General features: G+C 56.2%; 1 protein-coding gene across 1 annotated transcript; it reads left to right on the top strand.

Annotated features, from left to right (window-relative positions):
- The first annotated feature begins 524 nt into the window (after nt 1-524).
- Nucleotides 525-11,366, top strand: Slc4a1 (solute carrier family 4 member 1 (Diego blood group)). The gene is made up of 18 exons (XM_026412417.1): nt 525-612; nt 1,590-1,660; nt 2,453-2,633; nt 2,725-2,860; nt 3,277-3,400; nt 3,538-3,622; nt 3,784-3,965; nt 4,497-4,707; nt 4,903-5,097; nt 5,272-5,420; nt 5,515-5,709; nt 6,892-7,065; nt 7,466-7,555; nt 8,047-8,213; nt 8,653-8,906; nt 10,174-10,343; nt 10,426-10,599; nt 11,286-11,366. Exons 3-18 carry the CDS (start codon nt 2,480-2,482, stop codon nt 11,364-11,366), a joined length of 2,541 nt encoding a protein of 846 aa, XP_026268202.1. The 5' UTR covers nt 525-612; nt 1,590-1,660; nt 2,453-2,479.
- The last annotated feature ends 1,510 nt before the right edge of the window (nt 11,367-12,876 follow it).

The following is a 12,876-nucleotide window of genomic DNA, read 5'->3' as shown; positions in this document are numbered from 1 at the left end:
GTGCTGGGGACAGGCAGGAAGAGAAGCCAGGTGAGGGCTAACGCAGGAGGCTGGAGCTGGGCTTGAACTCTTACCCCTTCTTCACAACATGCTGAGATTGAGGCCAGGCAGGCTCTTCTTCCCTGTGCTGCCGGTCCCCAGCCCTGCCTGCCCTGGACCCAGCTCCTCCCAACGCCCCACCTCTGCTTCCTTCCTGGGATCCCACTGTCTCCCACCACCTGCAATCTCCTAGCCCTGCTATGCAGCTTCCTGAGAAAAATGGGGTGACTTCAGGATGCCCTGGGCCTCACTCAGCCTGTGCCCTTCCCCTGCAGGGACCCGCAGTGCGGGTTATGCTGGGGGCTCAGATCACGTTGACAAGTGGACACTCAGGACAGCACCATGGGGGACTCGCAGGTAGGTCTCTCCTGGCATCTGCAGGGCTCCTGTCTGGGGCCCTGGGAGGCCAGCCCTGGCCTTTGCCTTCAGGGGGTTTTGAGGGGCCCTGGTGGCAGCCCAGTCTTGAGAGCCGCTCCCCACAGGAGGACTATGAAGAAGTGCTGGAGGAGATACTGGAGCAGGAGGAATATGAGGACCCAGGCATCCCCGTGCAGCAGGTGGAGGAGCCAGAAGGTGAGTCCTTCTCCTGCCCTCTTCCAGGATGAAGGCTGAGCCCCAGCAGGGACAGCGGAGGAACACGTCCTCCCCTCTTCTCCACAGCCCCACCCCACCTCCCCAGCCCCGGCTGGCTCTCCCCACAATCCTGGTTGATTGAAGGATAAACAGCACTTTGTTTGAAATGATCATAGGAGGTGACTGGGGGCGGGCGGGGGGCAGGGCCAGTCACCCGTTGCAGTGCCCTTTCACATGTCAGAGAGCAGCCAGGCCTATCTGGGACAAGGGCACGAACCCCCCGGCCACCCAGACCTATCCAATGCCAGCTTTAGGCCTGGTGTTGGGCCCTTTTGGGGAACATCGTTCTGTCTTGGGGGTTGGAGGACCTGAGAAATGGAGGGTGCAGTGGGGATCCCCTGAGCAGAGAGACCCTAGGAGCCCACACCACCTTCCTTGGTCTGTCCAAGGTCTTTGGTGGGGAGCCCCAGGCGGGGACCTGTTTACTGTCAACAGGACTTAAGTGCGGGCAATTGGTATTGAAGTTAAGAGGCCCCTCTGGGGAACAAGGGCAGGGTGGGGTGGAAGGGAGGGATATAAGGGGCTCACCCCAACTTGGTGTGCTTTGGGAGTCTACCCAGCTGGCGGGTTGAGACATATGGGAAGAGGAAAAGGAGTCTAGTCCCCCCAGAGGTGGGAGGGGAGGGAGGAGCCCTTGGGTCTGTCCTGCACTTTGGGACTCAGGACTATCCTGCCCTAGGGATCCTCAACAAGACTCAGGCGGGGAGTGACAGAGCCAGGCTGGGCCCCAACCAGGCATGGGGAGCCACATCCCATTGAGTGGCAAGCGTGGAGTGGAGACACTAGGATCCTGCCCACGGGCAGTGAAGTGGGCCTGGGTCTCCCCGGCTCACAGCGGGTGGTACGGCAGGGCCTGGAGGGGTGAGGGAGGGAGACGGCCAGGCAGGGCTCACCAGCCTCTGGGTTCCGGTTTTCAGCTCTCCCGGAGGAGCCTCTGCCAACAGCCACAGACTACACCCACGTCCCCACAGGCCCGGGCACCCACGAGGTGAGGATGCAGCCTCCCCAGTTTTTTCCCAGACTGCCTTTGGGACCCGCTATGGGGGACAGAGGCAGCTCAGGCTGGGGAGACCCCACAAACAAGCAGAGGAGTGGAGTTCTGGAAAATGGTGGAAGGGAAGGGGATACCCCCACAAAGAGGGAGATCAGGGTTCCTTTCCTGAAGCTCCCTGGACAGAGACCTGGCGGCTGAGGGGTGAGGCCTGGGGCCCTTGGGTCCTGGCTGGGTTGGTGGGGACACAAAGAATTAAATACATGTTCTCCTCCGCTCAGGCCCGAATCCCTGCTGGCTGCCAGGCTGTCCCGCTGGTTAGGAACTTGGGCCTGCCCTCTGCTATGGCCCTGAAAGTGGCCACCTGGCCTCCAGGACATACGGAGTCATATTCATGCAGGCCTTGGAGTCAGGAAACCACGCCACTGGCTCCCCCAGATCCCTTCATCCTCAGCCCGCAGGCCCTAATTTTCTCTTTCTCCCCCAAGAGGCCACTCTAGTACCCCTAGAGGTTCTCCAAGGATCCAGAGGTTCTCCAAGCCCCTTCTAAGCTGGAGTAAGGGCCTAGGGAGAAACGTGGGACGAGAGCCGGCAGCGTGGACCAGACCTATAGGGCCCTTTGCTGTCCCCGTACTCTGAGCTCAGGGTCTGGCCCTGAACCCTCTGGGGCCCTGGGCCTCGCACCAGAATCTTCCCAGAGCTTCTGGGTACCCACTGGGCCTTGGGGTCTCATGCTCCCGTTGATCCTGCCCGTGGCCTGATGGACTAACTCAGGCCCATGGGCCGCAGGTGTACGTGGAGCTTCACGAACTAGTGATGGATGAGAAGAACCAGGAGCTACAATGGATGGAGGCAGCGCGCTGGATGCTACTGGAGGAAAACCTGGGGCAGAATGGGGTCTGGGGCCACCGGCACCTATCTTACCATACCTTCTGGAGCCTCCTGGAACTGCAGAAAATCTTTGCCAAAAGTGAGCCCTACTGGGCCCCCGTGACCCTTGCATGGGAGGCTTGTTGGGGAGGCCGCAGTCCAGCTGCCTGCTCACCCCCCACTGCCTGCAGGTACTGTCCTCCTGGACCTGAAGGAGACCTCCCTGGCTGGAGTGGCCAACCAGCTGCTGGATAGCTTTATCTACGAGGAGCAGATCCGGCCTGAGGACAGAGAGGAACTGCTCCGGACCCTGCTGCTCAAACACAGGTGCCCCTACCTTCCAGGGCCTGGACTCCTCGCCCAGTGGCCCCATGTGCCCTGCTCCAAGTGGCCCCTCCCCCACCAGCCAGGGCCCCACTTTTCCTCCATCACAACTCCCACCTCTAGCACCTCACGAGGGGTGACCCTGCCGCCCCGCTCAGAGTTAGACCCTTGAGGTTCTTTGCTGTCCTTTCTTTTGTCCTGACATTCCAAGCAGAGGCCACCCACTTACATTCACAGTGTTCTGTGAGAGGGGGCTCTCCAGCCTCCTGGAGCTTCTCCCACCCCAGGGTCTCTCAGCTCTGCTTGCTGGAGAGTTCTACTTGATGTCTACCTTTGCTCCCTACCACCCCTAGTCTCTAGTGTGTTGATAGCCCAACCTGAACAACTTATGGAGCCCACGCCCCCTGTATGTCCTACAGCCATGCCCGAGACCTGGAGGACCTGGGAGGGGTGAAGCCCGCAGTCCTGTTACGCTCTGGGGAGCCTTCTCAGCCTCTGCTGTCCCAACAGCCCTCGCTAGAGACACAGCTCTTCTGTGAGCAGGTGAGCTTGCACCAGGGGTGCTTAGGAGAGCTGGAAAGTTCCTTGGAGCTGGGCTGTGGTAGGAAGTGAGAGTGGGGAGCAGGTCTCCTGGGTCCAGAGCAGCCTAAGGACTCCCCTCACCACCCTCCTTCCTACAGGGAGAGCGGAGCACAGAAGGTTCCTCACCATCTGGAATTCTGGAAAAGATCCCCCCGGGTTCCGAGGCTACCCTGGTGCTAGTGGGTAAGAGCTGGTATCTGCTTCTCAGCCCTCAACACCCACAGCTGCTGTCTCCTGTCCTGGCCCAGCCTGCCTTTCCCTGAGCCTAGACCTAACAGCCTCCTGTCCTGGGTACATGCACCTTGTGCCCCTCAACCTGGTCTGACCACCTGGTCCCCCCACAGGCCGCGCCGACTTCCTGAAGCAGCCAGTGCTGGGCTTTGTCCGGCTGCAAGAGGCCGTGGAGCTGGACGCCATCGACCCCTCTGTGCCTGTGCGCTTCCTCTTTGTGTTGCTGGGCCCCAAGCCCTATTACACCGACTATATTCAGCTTGGCCGGGCTGCTGCCACCCTCATGTCAGAAAGGGTGAGGAGGGGCCTATGAGGGCTGGGGGAGCCAGGGAGCGGGTGATACCCAAGGCTGGACGTTTGTTCTCTTGCTGGACTGGCCCAGCTGACTTCTGTTAGGTTCTATTTGGCTCATTGGGTCTCATTCAGCCACTTCTATTCCAGCTGGCCAGGGGAGTCCTGTCCAGCACTGCTAAGACAGGCCCTAACGTGTGCTTAGTCTGGACTGTTTCTGATCTGGCCTGGCCTGGTTTGGTCTAGTCTAGTCTGACCCACTCTGACCCAGCTCTACCTGGTCATTCTGGCTTATGCTGGCCAGGTCTGCTGTCTATCCCCCCCCCCCCAGGTTTGCCTTAGATGTTTCCCCTTTTCCTACCCAGGGTCTCTGTATCCCCAGGGCCCTTCCTTACTGGGTGATAGGGGTGGAGGGGCAGGAAGAGCAGATCCTAGCAATGGAGCTAGATGAGAGGATTCTGGTTGCTGGAGGCCGACTCCTAGATCTTTTTGCTCAGCAGGTCTGGGCCACCCTGATCCTCTCTCCTGCCCCCAGGTGTTCCGCACAGATGCCTACCTCGCCCAGAGCCGGAGGGAGCTGGTGCACTCCCTGGAGGGCTTCCTGGACTGCAGCCTGGTGCTGCCTCCCACGGATGCTCCCTCTGAGCAGGCCTTGCTCAGCCTGGTGCCTGTGCAGAGGGAGCTGCTTCGGAGACGCTACCTGTCCAGCACTGCCAAGCCAGACCCCAACTTCTACAAGGACCTAGGTAGTGTCCTGCCCAGGCCAAAGCTTCTTGAGCCTCCACGGCCCTCAAACATCCTGGCACAGCCTGCCCCCTTCCCATAAGACACCCTCTCTCACTTCTTGCCCCTGCTTCCCAGCCTCTGTGGCCACCCCATTCCCACTGACTCCCCTCTAATCGTGTTTCTATCTTCTACCACAGGCTTGAATGGGGGCCCAGGGGTCCCTGGTGGCCCAGATGACCCTCTGCAGCGCACAGGTCGGCTCTTTGGGGGCCTGGTGCGGGACATCCGGCGCCGCTACCCCCTCTACCTGAGTGATATCACAGATGCACTCAGCCCCCAGGTCCTGGCTGCTGTCATCTTCATCTACTTTGCTGCCCTGTCACCTGCCATCACCTTTGGTGGCCTCCTGGGTCAGTACCAATTACTGTCCTCCTAACTCCTCTCTGACCCTCTTGCCTCTGCCTCAGCCCTGACTTGTGATCTGAGCTGACCCTTTGGACCCTGCATCAGCCTGGCTATGACCTGCTCTTGTGGTCCCTGGAAAAACCTCTTGACCTTGACCCTACTTTGACCTTTCCCCACAGGAGAAAAGACCCGGAACCAGATGGGGGTGTCGGAACTGCTCATCTCTACTGCGGCTCAGGGCATTATCTTTGCCCTCCTGGGGGCTCAGCCGCTGCTGGTGGTTGGCTTCTCAGGACCCCTGCTGGTGTTTGAGGAAGCCTTCTTCTCGGTAGCTCTCTGACCCTGACCCTGGCCCCACCTGCCTGAGGCACCTGTGCCTGAGCCTTGTTGGTTTGACTCGGTGTCCTCTGACCGCCCTGCAGTTCTGCGAGAACAATAACATGGAGTACATCGTGGGCCGTGCCTGGATCGGCTTCTGGCTTATCCTGATGGTGGTGCTGGTGGTGGCCTTCGAGGGCAGCTTCCTGGTGCGCTTCATCACCCGCTATACTCAGGAGATCTTCTCCTTCCTCATCTCTCTCATCTTCATCTACGAGACCTTCTCCAAGCTGATCAAGGTGTGGGTCTGTGCGGTTATTAACACCACTCAAGACGGTCTATGAGACGTGACTGTGTGTGTCCTCTGTACAGTGTTGTGTGGCCGTGTTCCACCTGTGTGCATAACCGTGTGACAGTGCATGAGTGTGAGATCATACATTCATCCGCTGATGGTGACCACATACCTGCTGCCTGGGACTCGGTGTTCTTGCTAACTCTGCAGAGTGGCTGCATGTGAAAAGGCGCCTCTATGGACCCATGTCCATGTTCATGACCACACACAATGTGACTAGTGGGCCAGTGTGTGAGCGAGGCTGCGTGGGAAACAGCATGTGCGTGCACAGTGAGGCCCTGACCCACCTGCCCCACACATACACACTAGCACTCAAGAACCCAGGGGCACACTGTGCTCCTTACCTTGCCTCTGTCACCACACCTGCTTCTGCATCTGCACATTATATGGAGGGTTTCACTCTGCTATATGTCTCCCCTTGATTCTACTGGTTGGTGGATCTTTCTATTTTCCAGGTCTTTTCAGCCTATTTTATTAATTAATTTATCACAGTGCTGGGAATTGAATCCAGGGCTTCATACATGCTAGGCATGTGCTGTACCCTTGAGCTTATCCCAGCCCCCTTTAAAAAAAATTTTTTTAGAGGTACCAGGGATTGAACCCAAGGGCACTTGACCACTGAACCATATCCCCAGCCCTATTTTTTGTATTTTATTTAGAGACAGGGTCTCACTGAGTTGTTTTTTGCCTCACTAAATTGCTGAGCTTGGCTTTGAACTCATGATCCTGATTCAGCCTCCTGAGCTGCTGGGATTACAGGTGTGCGCCACTGTGCCCGGATTACTTGTTCTTACCCTCCAGGCTTCTTGTGTCCTCCAAGACCTGGGAAAGCTTATCTGCACACACATACACTAATTGTCTCCATGGCCCACATCTGCCCAAGCCTAACCTGGTGTTCATCCCTCCCTGAAAACCAAGATGTAGAATCCTCTCTATTAATACATCAATTGAAGACGAAGGTGGATAGATGGTGCACGGATGGATGGATGGATGGATGGATAGATACATGGATGATGGATGGATGGATAGATGATGGATAGATGGATGATAGGGCTGGTAGATTTGGCTGCTATTTTTTGTCCCAAGCCAAGGCTGGGAGGGAGCAGGATGTCTTGGTTTTCTGTTGTAGATTTTCCAGGACCACCCGCTGAAGGACCAGTATGGACCGCCTATAATAGTAGAGTCCAAACCTCAGGTGGCCCTGCCCAACACAGCCCTCTTCTCCCTTGTGCTCATGGCTGGCACCTTCTTCCTTGCCATGACTCTGCGAAAGTTCAAGAACAGCTCCTACTTCCCTGGCAAGGTCAGCACACCCTCCCTCCCTGTCCTTGTTACACTACCTTGTCCCAAGCCAAAGTCCCCATGCTACCCCCAGCCCCTATCCTTAACTCCCCTTCTTACCCATCCCCAATTCCAGGCCTCCCTGGCCCCCATGCCAGGGTTTCACTCTGCAGGCAAGCCCATGGTCCCTCTGCGCGACCCAGCAAGGAACCAGGGAAAGTTCTTGGTGGAGTGGGGGGGGGGGTGACCATGGGGGTGGGGCTGAACCAGATGAAGATATAGTTGAAGTGAGGAAAGGCCATTAGATATTGATAGATCCCTTAGGATTCCCTGAATAAATGTGGCAAAGAGGGAAGACAGGTGAGAGGCAGGAAGTGGGGAGCAACTGGATGCTGATCACTGGTCCCTTCATCTGTCTCTAGCTGCGTCGGATCATCGGGGACTTTGGGGTTCCCATCTCCATCCTCCTCATGGTCCTGGTGGATTACTTCACCGGCATAACCTACACCCAGGTGACCCCTCCTCCTATTCCTCCCCTCTGACAGCCCCCTTCTCATTTCCTTCCTCATGTATGCCCCCTCCCCAGATCAGCTCTCCCCAATTAGAGCTACCTCTACTCTTCCCTGCCTCCCCTGGGAACCCCATTCTCTTCCTACTGTCCAAAGGACCCCTTAGCCCAACAGATCACCCTCTTTACTCCTTAGTTCAGGCAGTAGAAAAGTGTCTACTTTGAGCCAGGCAGACCTGGATATAAAACTCAGCTCTTGCTGCTCAATAGCTCTGTGATATGGGGCAAGCTACATAACCCCTTGGATCCTGTTTCCTCATCCATAAAATTGGGAACAACTTAGTGCAGTGACTGGGTACAGAGTAAGTGCTCAAGATAAGTACATTCCCAAGCACCCCACTCAACTCCCTGACCCCCAGGACCTTGACTCCAGCTATCCCCTTCTCTCCCCATCCCCCCGCCCCTGGTATTCTCACCAGCTTCCTCCTCCCACAGAAACTCTCAGTGCCTGATGGCCTCAAAGTGTCCAACTCCTCAGCCCGAGGCTGGGTCATCCACCCGTTGGGCTTATACTCCGAGTTCCCCATCTGGATGATGTTCGCCTCTGCCCTGCCTGCCCTGCTGGTCTTCATCCTCATATTCCTTGAGTCTCAGATCACCACGTAAGAGCCTGGATGGCAGCTGAGCCCGGGAGGGTCCGAGGCAGGGAAAGGGGCAGGCTTTGAGCATGCAGGTGACCCCACTAGTAAGAGTATTGGACTGTGGTTTTGTGGCTCCTGAAGTTACATAATTTTCAGGCCCCTTTTTATGCCAATGCAAAAATGAGAACTATGAAATTGGTGCTGACTCTCAGAAAGGCCCAAACAGGCAAAGCCCCCTGAAATCACAGCTTTTTAAGCTTTAGCAAATCTACCTTTGGGTGTTCTGAAGACATTTCTACTCCCAGAATCTAGATTCTCAAGATGAACCAGAGGGAGGGAGCGAAGAACTCAAAGAGAGACAGGGACAGGAGGCAAAACTGGGGTGCAGAGAGACCCCACCGTAGGGAAGGAAGGAGGGGGCAAAGGAGATAGGGGCTGACCAGACCTCCCGCTCCCCCAGGTTGATTGTCAGCAAACCCGAGCGCAAGATGATAAAGGGCTCCGGCTTTCACCTGGATCTGCTGCTAGTTGTGGGCATGGGTGGAGTGGCCGCCCTTTTTGGGATGCCCTGGCTCAGTGCCACCACGGTGCGTTCAGTCACCCATGCCAACGCCCTTACCGTCATGGGCAAGGCCAGCGCGCCAGGGGCTGCAGCCCAGATCCAGGAGGTCAAGGAGCAGAGGATCAGCGGGCTCCTGGTGTCTGTGCTTGTGGGTGAGTGAGGGCTGGTCCCGCCCTCCATCATCCTGCCCCGCCCACCCTACTCCCAGTCCCTGCCCTAAGGATCCGAGGTTTCCTCTAGCTCTGTTCACCCTGAAGCCAGGTCCCCACACAGGCACTGACCACCTCTCCCAGAATCATCGACTCAGGAGGGAAACCTAGAGGAAATTCCTGCAGTGCTGACACACTGGGCTGGGCATCTGAGCAGGGGAGGAAGGGGCTACGCCCTGAGGCTTCTATAGACCACTCCCTGGGCTGGCCCTACAGAAGCTTAGTGAGCTGTGTGTTCCTGCCCTGCCCTGCCCTGCTGCTGACTCAGTACTCCTCCTGGTCTCTGAGCCTCAGTTTCCCCATCTGTACAGTTAGGGAATTCATTAGATGCCGCTGAGCTCTCTTCCAGTTCAGCTGTTTTATGACTAGCACAAGGGGTGATGTTCCAGGGACAAAGGGCAGAAGACAGAGGGTCACTGGGCCCCATCTGAGTTCAGAGAAGACTAGTTCGTCTGGGCTTAATGTGGGCAATAATGCCATAGTCACTGGAGAGGATAGGGAAGGTTCTTTCTTTCCTCCTCCTCCTCCTCCTCCTCCTCCTCCTCCTCCTCCTCCTTCTTCTTCTTCTTCTTCTTCTTCTTCTCTCTCTCTCTCTCTCTCTCTCTCTCTTTTTGATACTAGACACACACTCACCACTGAGCTCCAGCTCCAGCCCCAGGAAGTTTCTTAAAGGAAGCAAAGTTGGAAGAGGGTTAGGATTTGGATAGGTGGAGAGTGGGGGAGATATTCTGGGGTGGGGTGAGGAGAATGGGTTTCTCTGAACTCAGTAACTCCCACTAGGTTAAGAGTGTGGGCTAGCCGAGTGACATGGCGCACACCCCCGCTGCTTGCGGGGCTGAGGCAGGAAGATTGCGAGTCCAAAGCCAGCCTCAGCAAAAGTGAGGCACTAAGCAACTCAGTGAGCTCCTGTCTCTAAAAAAATACAAAACAGGGCTAGGGATGTGGCTTAGTGGTCAAGTGCCCCTGAATTCAATCCCCAGTACCGCCCCCCAAAAAAGTGTGGACTTAAGGCAGGCAAGGAGGAGTTTGATTCCTTGCTAGTTGTGTGGCCTTAGGTGGGTTGTTAACCTCTCTGAACTTGTTTCTTCATTTGAAAAATGGGAATAATACCTATTAAGAAGACCTACAGAAAAGGCCCACATATTACCCCAAATAGGGGTGCTGGTCCTCTGGGTGACCTATGGCTGAGAGTGTGTGGTCCTCCCCACAGGCTTGTCCATCCTCATGGAGCCCATCCTGTCCCGCATCCCCCTGGCCGTGCTGTTTGGCATCTTCCTATACATGGGGGTCACGTCCCTCAGCGGCATCCAGCTCTTTGACCGCATCTTGCTTCTATGCAAGCCTCCCAAGTACCACCCGGACGTGCCCTTCGTCAAGCGGGTACAGGGCCTTGATGGCTGCGCAGCCTGGGTGGGGTGGGGTTGCTGGAGCAGGGCAGGCACTGACCCCAGCCTCCCTGCAGGTGAGGACCTGGCGTATGCACATGTTCACCTGCATCCAGATCTTCTGCCTGGCAGGGCTGTGGGCGGTGAAGTCCTCCCCTGCATCACTGGCCCTGCCCTTCATCCTCATCCTCACTGTGCCCCTGCGGCACTTCCTGCTGCCCTGCATCTTCAGCAAGCTGGAGCTCCAGTGTGTGAGTGGCGGTCTGGGCCTTGGGCTGGAGGGAGGGCACAGACAAGTGCATCCTGGGAGGCCAGAGGCTGGGGGCAGGACTCCAGACTGGGGACAGGTAGGGGACAGCAAAAGGCCTGGAAGAATATGAAGGGTGGATCTTGAAGCTAGGGGAGGCAGGAAAGCATGATGTTTAAGGTGTGGGCCTGGGGACAATGTCTGAATCCTGGCCTGCTGTGTCCTAATATGATCTGGAGCAAGTGGCCTCATTTCTCTGTGCCTCTGCTGTGAAGGGCGAAATAAGGAGAGGAGAGGGCTGGTGGAAATGTTAAAAGGAACATGGGCTGTGTGCTACATGAACTGCCTCGGCCCCTGAGCCATTAGTCCTCAAGCCTTCCAAATCATTTGGGACAGAGTTTCATGAATAGACTTCCTCCATGATGTGATTCAGGTCACTGTGGGGTTGCCGTGGTAAAAAGGTCTTCTGTTCACCCTCTCCAGGTCCCTCCCAGCTGGGGTACCTGATCCCAGGGCTCCTTGTCCTTTGGGAACCACTCATTCAGACAACCCTAGAGATGTGGGGGTGGGGGGACACACAAGTTGTCCAATCTTCAAGGACAACCAGACCCTTTGGTAAATGCAGAGGGGCCTTTAAGTGCCTGATCAGGCCTGGGGCTTCTCACCCTCTCTCCTTCCTCCCCACTTCAGCTGGATGCCAATGACGCCAAGGCGACCTTTGATGAAGAGGAAGGTCGAGATGAATACGATGAGGTGCCCATGCCTGTGTGACAGGCAGGTCCAGGCCCAGACCCCCGCAACCATTCCACTTCTCCACCCTCTCAGGGAAAGCACAAGTCCAGAGGCATCTCATGGAGCAAGCCTGTGGGTGGGGAGGGAGGAGGTACCTAGGAAACCGTCCACAAAACTACACTGGTTTTTCTGCCTGGAGATGGCCAGGAGGCCCACATCAGGGGATCCAGCCAATAGTCCCTCTTGCTGCCACATGGCCACATGGGGATCCTCACATGCTAGAAGATTTAGGTCTGAGCCCTGCCTCTTCAAAGCACAGATGTGGGTAGTAACAAAGATGGGATGTTGGGGGTGGTTCAGGTTTTTGCTGGCTGGCTTTGTGACTTTGGGCAGGTCCCTTGACCTCTCTAGCCTCTGCTTCCTCTTCTGTAAAGTGGGTACATTCATAATAATACTCATGTTATAGGCTGACTTATCCCTCCCCTTCCTGTCCCAGCCCTACCTGAGACCCTCTTCTCAAGGATCAGAGAGGTGTCCTGGTGAGGGTACAGATGAGCTCCAGGGAAGGCCTGGACTGGGGTCTCCTAGGTACTTGCTCCTTCCCACCAAGTGCTTCTTCATTCACTCCACACACATTAACTGAGGGCCTGGGCCCGGTGGACACAGGGGAGACTGAGACAAGACCCTGCCCTGGGTTGGGGGTTGTGGAACCATAATAGTCTATTCTAGATTTGGATAGGGGGTAGAGGGAGGTAGGGAGGGTATGGTAGAGTCAGGGAGGGGAGGGAGGTTTGTAACTTATTAACTGTATATTTTCTCAGAGCTTTCATTGTATTTTGGCTTCATACACACACCTCTGTCCCCCTTTAGAGACCCACTCTGTCTAACCTCATCCAAACCAAGTCTTGGGGAGAACCCAGATTTGATCCTATGGGGTAGGAGACAGTGTCTTTTCTAGAATATGGGCAAAATCTATTTTTTTTTTAACAAAACAAAAATATAAAAAAGAGTTGAAAGAACAAGTGATGAGAAATGGAGACACGGAGAATCTGCTGGCAGAGAGGCTGCTGAAGGCTCCCAACAGAAGGCTCTCGGGTGGCCCTGATAGCCACCACCCGCCACTCACCACCTCATGGCACCATGCCTTAGTTTTCTCATCTGTATAAAGGGGACATTCTTGGTGCCTACCTGTAGGGATGTTAAAGGATTAGACAGTAGAAGTAAAGCCCTGCTTAGCAGTGGAGAGCCCGGCCTCTGTGGGAGCTGCTGGGATGGTTACTCTGATTGAAATGTCCCACCTCTTCCCTCCCCCTGCCCCTTGAACATCACCAAGGAGCTAGTGCCCTTCCCTCCACCAGGCTTGGGAATAGGTTTTGCCAATAAATGCGTCTGTGTTGGAGCAGCTGCTTTGCCTGAATTCCCTTCCCAGAAACAAGAGCCCGGGGCATCTCACTGGGCCAGGCAGACATGGCAGGCACGGTGTGGGGCAAGGAGAGCCAGGCTGGGGGTAGCCTGAGCCTGAGGAGCGCCTGCACCCTGAGAGTGAGTG

This window comes from Urocitellus parryii, chromosome 7, assembly GCF_045843805.1.
Source record: "Urocitellus parryii isolate mUroPar1 chromosome 7, mUroPar1.hap1, whole genome shotgun sequence".
NCBI lineage: Eukaryota > Metazoa > Chordata > Mammalia > Rodentia > Sciuridae > Urocitellus > Urocitellus parryii.
This window is presented reverse-complemented; position numbering and strand designations above follow the sequence as displayed.